Consider the following 10,000-nt stretch of genomic DNA (forward strand, 5'->3'; position numbering starts at 1 on the left):
TAAACCAAACTTTCCCTTCTACTATAATTCCTTCCCCTTCTGTCTCTCTCCGGCATATGACCACAGATGTTGCGCCGACTAAACCAAACTTTCCCTTCTCCTATAATTCCTTCCCCTTCTGTCTCTCTCTAGCATATGACCACAGATGTTGCGCCGACTAAACCAAACTTTCCCTTCTCCTATAATACCTTCCTGTCTGTCTCTCCGGCATATGACCACAGATGTTGTGCCCACTAAACCAAACTTTCCCTTCTCCTATAATTCCTTCCCCTTCTGTCTCTCTCCGGCATATGACCACAGATGTTGCGCCGACTAAACCAAACTTTCCCTTCTCCTATAATTCCTTCCCCTTCTGTCTCTCTCCGGCATATGACCACAGATGTTGCGCCGACTAAACGAAACTTTCCAACTTTATTTTCTCGATTTCTCTCTCGTATCGGGACGCCTCTCCTCCCGAAATTGACCTCTCTTTTCGGCCACTCCTCTATACTCTATCCAGGAGCAGTAAGTAGCGTTTTTTTTTTTCTTTAATATTGTTTTCTATTTTATTACGCCCTTGAACTGTTTCCTTTGCTGTAAAAAAAAAATAATAATTATCTTCATGTTTTCCTTAAGTCTTCCTTCCATACCCTTCTGTTAATTATATTCCTTCATTTCCTTCCTTCCTTCATATTTTCCCTGTTTTATATTTCTTTTTTCCTTCCTTCTTTTTAATCTTGGAAACCTGAATCATATCCTTTGTGACCGTGTCTAGGAACATATATATAGGTCTAACACATTTGATAAGGCTTTCTGGGACATTCTAGGCCTTTCCAGGGGTAGTTTTATGACCCTGGTGGTAGTTCGACAAGGCTTTGGTGGAGGTTGTTGTGTTAGTATGTCCATGGGTAGTGTTATGAGCCTGGTGATAGTTTGACAAGGCTTTGGTGGAGGTTGTTGTGTTAGTATTGCCATGGGTAGTGTTATGAGCCTGGTGATAGTTTGACAAGGCTTTGGTGGAGGTTGTTGTGTTAGTATTGCCATGGGTAGTGTTGTGAGCCTGGTGATAGTTTGACAAGGCTTTGGTAGAGGTTGTTGTGTTAGTATTGCCATGGGTAGCGTTATGAGCCTGGTGATAGTTTGACAAGGCTTTGGTGGAGGTTGTTGTGTTAGTATGTCCATGGGTAGTGTTATGAGCCTGGTGATAGTTTGACAAGGCTTTGGTGGAGGTTGTTGTGTTAGTATGTCCATGGGTAGTGTTATGAGCCTGGTGATAGTTCGACAAGGCTTTGGTAGAGGTTGTGTTAGTATTGCCATGGGTAGTGTTATGAACCTGGTGGTAGTTTGACAAGGCTTTGGTGGAGGTTGTGTTAGTATGTCCCTGGGTAGCGTTATGAGCCTGGTGATAGTTTGACAAGGCTTTGGTGGAGGTTGTTGTGTTAGTATTTCCATGGGTAGTGTTATGAACCTGGTGATAGTTTGACAAGGCTTTGGTGGAGGTTGTTGTGTTAGTATTGCCATGGGTAGTGTTATGAGCCTGGTGATAGTTTGACAAGGCTTTGGTGGAGGTTGTTGTGTTAGTATGTCCCTGGGTAGCGTTATGAGCCTGGTGATAGTTTGACAAGGCTTTGGTGGAGGTTGTTGTGTTAGTATGTCCATGGGTAGTGTTATGAGCCTGGTGATAGTTTGACAAGGCTTTGGTGGAGGTTGTTGTGTTAGTATTGCCATGGGTAGTGTTATGAGCCTGGTGATAGTTTGACAAGGCTTTGGTGGAGGTTGTTGTGTTAGTATGTCCATGGGTAGTGTTATGAGCCTGGTGATAGTTTGACAAGGCTTTGATAGAGGTTGTTGTGTTAGTATGTCCATGGGTAGTGTTGTGAGCCTGATGATAGTTTGACAAGGCTTTGGTGGAGGTTGTTGTGTTAGTATTGCCATGGGTAGTGTTATGAGCCTGGTGATAGTTTGACAAGGCTTTGGTGGAGGTTGTTGTGTTAGTATGTCCATGGGTAGTGTTATGAGCCTGGTGATAGTTTGACAAGGCTTTGGTGGAGGTTGTTGTGTTAGTATTTCCATGGGTAGTGTTATGAGCCTGGTGGTAGTTTGACAAGGCTTTGGTGGAGGTTGTTGTGTTAGTATTTCCATGGGTAGTGTTATGAGCCTGGTGATAGTTTGACAAGGCTTTGGTGGAGGTTGTTGTGTTAGTATGTCCATGGGTAGTGTTATGAGCCTGGTGATAGTTTGACAAGGCTTTGGTAGAGGTTGTTGTGTTAGTATGTCCATGGGTAGTGTTATGAGCCTGGTGATAGTTTGACAAGGCTTTGGTGGAGGTTGTTGTGTTAGTATGTCCCTGGGTAGTGTTGTGAGCCTGGTGATAGTTTGACAAGGCTTTGGTAGAGGTTGTTGTGTTAGTATTTCCATGGGTAGTGTTATGAGCCTGGTGATAGTTTGACAAGGCTTTGGTGGAGGTTGTTGTGTTAGTATGTCCATGGGTAGTGTTATGAGCCTGGTGATAGTTTGACAAGGCTTTGGTGGAGGTTGTTGTGTTAGTATTTCCATGGGTAGTGTTATGAGCCTGGTGATAGTTTGACAAGGCTTTGGTGGAGGTTGTTGTGTTAGTATGTCCATGGGTAGTGTTATGAGCCTGGTGATAGTTTGACAAGGCTTTGGTGGAGGTTGTGTTAGTATGTCCATGGGTAGTGTTATGAGCCTGGTGATAGTTTGACAAGGCTTTGGTAGAGGTTGTGTTAGTATTGCCATGGGTAGTGCTATGACCCTGGTGGTAGTTCGACAAGGCTTTATTGGAGGTTGTGTTAGTATGTCCATGGGTAGTGTTATGAGCCTGGTGATAGTTTGACAAGGCTTTGGTGGAGGTTGTTGTGTTAGTGTGTCCATGGGTAGTGTTATGAGCCTGGTGATAGTTTGACAAGGCTTTGGTAGAGGTTGTGTTAGTATGTCCATGGATAGTGTTATGAGCCTGATGATAGTTTGACAAGACCTCATCACTCTGAACACGAAAAACACTTCTGTAATCTTTAGACAGGTGTTAAGGGTGCCGGAAGGGAGCGGCTGAGAATTCGGGGTCAGTGTGCTTCTGTGTGTCTGTGTGAGGTGACGTGGGTGTCTGCCCGAGGTTAGAACACGTAAAAAACTTGTCATACGAATCATCAAAAAGACGCCATTGAATCCATAGTGGAATGTAAGGTAAGGAAGGAAGGAAGGAAGGAAGGAAGGAAGGAAGGAAGGAAGGAAGGAAAAGGAGAATTAATATATGGAGGAGAAAGGAAGGAATGGAAGGGATAGAATTAGACTGAGGAGGAGAGAGAGAGAGAGAGAGAGAGAGAGAGAGAGAGAGAGAGAGAGAGAGAGAGAGAGAGAGAAAGGAAGAGGAAGGAAGAAAAAAGAGAGAGGTAGAAAGGAAGAAGAAAGAAAGAGAGAGAGAAAGAAGGAAGGAAAGAAATAAAGAAAAAAGAAAAAAAGAGAAGAGAAAGAAAAAAGAAAGGAAGAAAGAAAAGGAAAGAAAGAAACAGGAAATATGTCAGTCTGTGTGTGTGTGTGTGTGTGCGTGTGTGTGTGTGTGTGTGTGTGTGTGTCGCTTCCTGTCTGTCATTGACGTAAGGAAAAAAAATATTAATGAGAGGAAGAGAAGGAAAGGAAGGAAGGAAGGAAGGAAAGAAAGGAAGGAAGGAAGGAAGGAAGGAAGGAGGGAAGGAAAGGAATGAAAGAAGGAAGGAAGGAAAGAAAGGAAGGAAGGAAGGAAGAAAGAAAGGAAGGAAGGAAGGAAGGAAGGAAGGAGGGAAGAAAGAAAGAAAGAAAGAAAGGAAGGAAGGAAACATAGAAGAATGAGAAGGAAGGAAGGAAGGAAGGAAGGAAGGAAGAAAATAAAATAGAAAAATACGAAACAAAGAAAAAGAAAGAAAAGAAAAACAAACGAAGGAGGAAAAGAAGGAAGGAAGGAAGGAAGGAAATGAAGGAAAAAAAATCATTCAACCCCCAAAAAAACAAAAAAAAACAAAAAAAAGATGAGGTCACGAGAGAGAGAGAGAGAGAGAGAGAGAGAGAGAGAGAGAGAGAGAGAGAGAGAGAGAGAGAGAGAGAGAGAGAGATAATAGTAGTAGTAGAAGTAGTAGTAGTTTTATCATTACTACTACTACTACTACTACTACTATTACTACTACTACTACTACTACAACCACAAAATTAACCACAATCTCTCTTTCCAGACCACCACCACAACCACCACAACCACCACCACAACCACCACAACCACCACCACAACCACCACCATGACCCTAGCCACATCCCAGGGTACCACAGGGGAGAAGGAGGGGGAGGGGAGGAGCAGGGATGTGGAGGCTAACTGGACCCCCTCCCCCTGTGGTTGGCTCGGAGGTGGAGGAGGAGGAGAAGGAGGTGGAGGAGGTGGAGGGAAGTGGAGGTGGATGAGGTGTGGAGTCGATGTGTTGGTGTATTTGATTGGTAAGTGTTTGTTTGTTTGTTTGTTTGTTTGTTTGTATATCTTCCTCCTCCTCCTCCTCCTCCTCCTCCTCCTCTTCCGTCTTTCCTCCTTTTTTCCTTCGTTTTAATTTCCTCTTTCTTTCTTTCCCTTCTTCTTCTTCTTCTTCTTCTTCTTCTTCTTCTTCTTCTTCTTCTTCCTCCTCCTCCTCCTCCTCTTCCTCCTTTTTTTCCTTCGTTTTAATTTCCTCTTTCTTTCTTTCCCTTCTTCTTCTTCTTCTTCTTCTTCCTCCTCCTCCTCCTCCTCCTCCTCCTCTCTCTTTCCTTTGTTTCCGTTGTCTTCTTTTTCGTTCTCTTCCTCCTCCTCTTTTTCCTCCTCTTCTTCCTCCTCCTCTTCCCTCTTTCCTCTTCTCTTCTCTCCTCTTCCTCCTTTCCTTCCTCCCTCTCAATTTCCTCCTTCTTTCTCTCCTTCCTCCTCCTCCTCCTCCTTCCTTCTCTTTCCTCCTCCTTCCTTCCTTCCTTTCCCTTCTCCTTTCCTCCACAATTACTTCTTCTTCCTTTCTCTTCTCCCCTCTTCATCTCCTCCTCCTCCTCCTCCTCCTCCTCTTCTCTCTTCCTCCTTTCTCTCTCTCTCCCATTCTTCCTCTTCCTCCCTTCCTTCCCTTCTCTCTCTCATTCAATCTTTCCTCTTCTTCCATCTCCACTCTTCCTCCTCCTCCTCCTCCTCCTCCTCCTCTTCCTCTTCTTCCTCCTCCTCCTTCAATTGGTGACCTTCAAGTTGCATCACTTGTTAAACTTTCAATCAATCTATCAAGCAATTACCCCCCCCCCTCCTCCTCCTCTTCCTCCTCCTCCTCCTCCTCCCCGTCACTTTGCATTCAGTCTTTCTCTTCCCCTTCCCTCTCCTCCTCCTCCTCCTCCTCCTCCTCTACTATTACTCTTCCTCTTCCTCTTCCTCAACCCTCTCTCTTCCTCTCTCTCCTCCTCCTCCTCCTCCTCCTCCTCCTCCTTCCTCTTCCTCAGACACTCCCTTCTTCCTTCCTCTTCCTCTCTTCTTCTCTTCTCTACAATTTATCTCTACCAAGTCTTCCTCCTCTTTTCCATGTCTCCTCTTCCCTTCCTCCTCCTCCTCCTCCTCCTCCTCCCTCCTCCTTTCCCTTCTCTTCCCCTTCCTTCCTGAAACACTCTATAACACTCTTGTACAAGCAACACTTTTTGATGTATCCTGTAACACAAAGCAACCTCCTCCTCCTCCTCCTCCTCCTCCTCCTCCTCCTCTTCTTCCTCCCTTGCAACACTCTGTAACACTTAATTAAAATGCATATGTAACACTTCTAGAAACACCTCCTCCTCCTCCTCCTCCTCTTCCTCTTCTTCTTCTTCTTCTTCTTCTTCTTCATTCCTTCCTCCCTCTTCTTCTGTAATCCCTCTTCTTCTTCTTCTTCTTCTTCCTCCTCCTCCTCCTCCTCCACCTCCTGCTACTACGTCTAATATAATTGATTAACTCATTATCTTCCTGTTAGAGAGAGAGAGAGAGAGAGAGAGAGAGAGAGAGAGAGAGAGAGAGAGAGAGAGAGAGAGAGAGAGAGAGATAGTGTTATCGCCATGAGACTAATGTCCATCTTCCTAATCGAGAGAGAGAGAGAGAGAGAGAGAGAGTGAGAGAGAGAGAGAGAGAGATCTCTCTCTCTCTCTCTCTCTCTCTCTCTCTCTCTCTCTCTCTCAGATGACAAGTAAAATCTTTTCGTGACCATGAAGAAAAGGAGGAGGAGGAGGAGGAGGAGGAGGAGGAGAGGAGGGGGAGGAGGAGAGGAGGAGGAGGAGGAGGAGAGTTGAATGGGAGTGAAAGGAAGAGGGAGTGATTGAGGAAAGGAGAGAAGGGAGGGAGGGAGGCAGGGAGGGAGATTAAATAGGAGGAGGAGGAGGAGGATGAGGAGGAAGAGGAGGATGAGGAGGAAAAACTTCGAGAAAAAGAAATGGAATGAAAGAAGATATTTAGAAGAGGAGGAGAAGGAAGAGGAGGAGGAGGAGGAGGAGGAGGAGTAGGAGGAGGAGGAGGAAGAAAATTATATATATACCGTGAAAAAGAAGAAGAAAAAAAGAAGAAGAAAAAGAAGAAGAAGAAGAAGAAGGAGGAAATTTGAGAAAAACTTATATAAGAAGGAAGAGAAAGAGGTTTAAAAGTGTGAAGAAGAAGAAGAAGAAGAGGAAGAAGATGAAAGGGAAGGATAGAAGAGGAAGAAGATAAAGAAGAAGAAGAACAAGAACAAGAATTGGAGGAAGATGAAGAAGAAGAATTGGAAGAAAATGAAGGAGGAGGAAAAGAAGAAAAAGAAGAAGAAGAAGAAGAAGAAGAGATGAAAGGGAAGGAGATTTAGAGAAGAGGAAGAAGAAAAAGAAGAAGAAGAAGAAGAAGAAGAGATGAAAGGGAAGGAGATTTAGAGAAGAGGAAGAAGAAAAAGAAGAAGAAGAAGAAGAAGAAGAGATGAAAGGGAAGGAGATTTAGAGAAGAGGAAGAAGAAAAAGAAGAAGAAGAAGAAGAAGAAGAAGAAGAAGAAGAAGAAGAAGAAGAAGAAGAAGAAGAAGAAGAGATGAAAGGGAAGGAGATTTAGAAAAGAGGAAGAAGAAAAAGAAGAAGAAGAAGAAGAAGAAGAAGAAGAAGAAGAAGAAGAAGAGGAAGAAGAAGAAGAAGAAGAAGAAGAAGAGGAAGAAGAAGAAGAATTATAAACAAAAACAGAAAACAAGAGAAGAATAAAAATAAAGGAAGAAAATTTTGAAAAGGAATAAAAATCTTAATAATCAAGAAGAAGAAGAAGAAGAAGAAGAAGAAGAAGGTAAACAAAGGGATAAACAAAAGAGGGTCGCCATCTTTGTTTACATTCTACTCTTTGTTTATAGTGGAATCGAATTACCTCTCTCTCTCTCTCTCTCTCTCTCTCTCTCTCTCTCTCTCTCTCTCTCTCTCTCTCTCTCTCTCTCTCTCTCTCCTATATTCTTCTCGTATTTTAACTACCTCCATTCTCTCTCTCTCTCTCTCTCTCTCTCTCTCTCTCTCTCTCTCTCTCTCTCTCTCTCTCTCTCTCTCTCTCTCTCTCTCTCACCCATATTCTTGCATTTCAACTACTTCCATTCTCTCTCTCTCTCTCTCTCTCTCTCTCTCTCTCTCTCTCTCTCTCTCTCTCTCTCTCTCTCTCTCTCTCACCCATATTCTTCTCGCATTTCAACTACTTTCACTCTCTCTCTCTCTCTCTCTCTCTCTCTCTCTCTCTCTCTCTCTCTCTCTCTCTCTCTCTTCTATATTCTTCTCGCATTTCAACTACTTTCATTCTCTCTCTCTCTCTCTCTCTCTCTCTCTCTCTCTCTCTCTCTCTCTCTCTCTCTCTCTCTCACCCATATTCTTCTTGCATTTCAACTACTTCCACTCTCTCTCTCTCTCTCACCCATATTCTTCTTGCATTTCACTACTTCCTCTCTCTCTCTCTCTCTCTCTCTCTCTCTCTCTCTCACCCATATTCTTCTTGCATTTCAACTACTTCCATTCTCTCTCTCTCTCTCTCTCTCTCTCTCTCTCTCTCTCTCTCTCTCTCTCTCTCTCTCTCTCTCGGTCACTCACCCCTATTAAATTTGCATCCTCCCTCTACCCTACATTTGCCTTAATAAAGAAGAAGAAGAAGAAGAAGAAGAAGAAGAAGAAGAGGAGGGGGAGGAAGAGGAGGAGGAGGAGGAAGGAGAAAGTGATGAAGTAGTAGTAGTAGTAGTAGTAGTAGTAGTAGTAGTAATAATAATAATAATAATAATAATAATAATAATAATAATAATAATAATAATAATAATAAAAGTCACGTGTCATATCAACAACCAAACGTGATTCTCTCTCTCTCTCTCTCTCTCTCTCTCTCTCTCTCTCTCTCTCTCTCTCTCTCTCTCTCTCTCTCTCTCTCTACAGTGCTACAAGAGTCCATCCCGTCAGCTGATTAGAGAGAGAGAGAGAGAGAGAGAGAGAGAGAGAGAGAGAGAGAGAGAGAGAGAGAGAGGAAAGATAGACAATTAAAAAGAAATCTAAACAAACAAACAAACACACAAACATTAAAGCAAAACAAAAAGGAAAGAAAAACAAACAAACAAAACAAGGTATACACTCTTGGCTGGTAACACTACAACCACCACCACCACCGCCGCCACCTTCACCACTAACCCAAAATGCCGGACAACACTATCAAAACCCGAACATAACACCATATTTCCCTAACACCAGACCCTTGACAACCACAAACACGTTACCAGTGGAGAGAAGAAAGATGTAGGGAAGGGAGGGAGGTAGAGGGAAGTGGAGGAAAGGAGTAGGAGAGGAGGAATAAATCGGAGAAGTGGAGGGAATGATGGTTGAGGCAAGGAGGTGAGGGAAAGGATAGGGAGGGGCTATTTCAATGTTATCTCGTCAGACTTAACCAGTACCAGTAACGTAACAGTAGTAGCAGTAGTAGTAGTGGTAGTTACTTGTCCCTAAAATACTATAACCCCTAAAGACACAGAGGGACCAGAGAGAGAAGAAAAGCGGATTGAAAACTAGAAACGGACAAAAAGCAGTGAGCGTGTGTGTGTCTGTGGTGGGGAGCCCGTGTACGTTAACTTCGTGTGCGTGTAGCGGCGTGTGCGTGGGTGATGTGTGGCTTCCCTGAGGAGAAATGACGAGTGAATCCACAGAGGAGGAGGCCAGGAAGAGGAGGCGGAGCAGAGTGGCGTGTGTCAGGCGGCACAAGGGAAAATGTGGATGGCTGTGTGAGTATAAGGGCAAGGGGCGGTTTGGTGGAGTTTGCCTTTAAAGGGGGCGGTTTTCTGTGTTACCTGTTGATTGGTTACGTTTTCTTGGTTTTAGGGGAGTCTTGGTTGTTTTGTAAGGTTCTTTTGGTTGTTTTTGTGGTTGTAGGAGGAGGAGAAGGAGGAGTAGGAAGAGGAAGAGGTGGAGGAGTAGGAAGAAGAAGAGGTGGAGGAGGAGGAGGAGGAGAAGGGGTCTGATAAAAAAGAGGAGGAGGAGGAGGAGGAGGAGGAGGAAGAAGAAGAGGTGGGAAAAAGAGGAGATGGAGGAGGAGATGGAGGATCGCATAATAACAATGAAATAATAATAATAATAACAATAACAAGAATAGCAACACACACACACACACACACACACACACACACACACACCGTCCTTTCAATCAATCTCTCTCTCTCTCTCTCTCTCTCTCTCTCTCTCTCTCACACACACACTATTTATACAGATATTTCCCTTATGTTGTTAATTTACTTGAGAAATTCATATACTGTTAAAATTAGTGTTCAGTGTCACAGGAAAAAAAATAATTAAGAGAGAAAGGATTGATTTGACGCCTCCCTTAATTGCCACGCCATTGGATGTAATAGTAGTAGTAGTAGTAGTAGTAGTAGTAGATAAGGTGACGTTAGCTAGGTAGAAGAAGAGAGAAGGACTAGAAGGAGGAGGAAGAGAAATAGAAAAAGCAGAAGAAGAAGAAGAAGATCGAAGGAGGAGGAGGAGGAGGAGGAGAAATAAGCAAAAAAAATACTAAAT

The 10,000-nt window shown here is 43.6% G+C and overlaps 1 protein-coding gene and 1 long non-coding RNA gene across 12 annotated transcripts in view; both read left to right on the plus strand.

The window, feature by feature from the left end:
* Positions 1-742: 742 nt before the first annotated feature.
* LOC126989699 (uncharacterized) lies at positions 743-3,314 on the plus strand. 10 transcript variants are annotated; one of them, XR_007743613.1, is made up of 7 exons: positions 743-1,001; positions 1,140-1,409; positions 1,617-1,685; positions 1,962-2,030; positions 2,100-2,306; positions 2,376-2,717; positions 2,784-3,314. It is a non-coding gene; the product is annotated as an uncharacterized LOC126989699 (long non-coding RNA). The 10 variants fall into 10 exon arrangements; XR_007743611.1 differs by having other exon boundaries at positions 743-932; positions 2,376-2,654; XR_007743616.1 differs by lacking the exon at positions 1,140-1,409 and adding an exon at positions 1,755-1,823 and having other exon boundaries at positions 743-932.
* An 886-nt stretch (positions 3,315-4,200) lies between these two features.
* Positions 4,201-10,000, plus strand: part of LOC126989701 (phospholipid phosphatase 2-like) — a 15,602-nt gene continuing 9,802 nt past the window's right edge. The window contains exon 1 of one of the 2 annotated variants that reach the window (XM_050848318.1): positions 4,201-4,455. In XM_050848318.1, the coding sequence (XP_050704275.1) occupies positions 4,263-4,455 (193 nt within the window). In that variant the 5' untranslated portion in view covers positions 4,201-4,262. Of the gene's footprint in view, positions 4,456-8,861; positions 9,211-10,000 lie in introns of those variants that run through there. The other variant, XM_050848320.1, reaches the window with a different exon arrangement.

Source organism: Eriocheir sinensis, unplaced genomic scaffold (assembly GCF_024679095.1).
Source record: "Eriocheir sinensis breed Jianghai 21 unplaced genomic scaffold, ASM2467909v1 Scaffold127, whole genome shotgun sequence".
Classification (NCBI taxonomy): Eukaryota; Metazoa; Arthropoda; class Malacostraca; order Decapoda; family Varunidae; genus Eriocheir; species Eriocheir sinensis.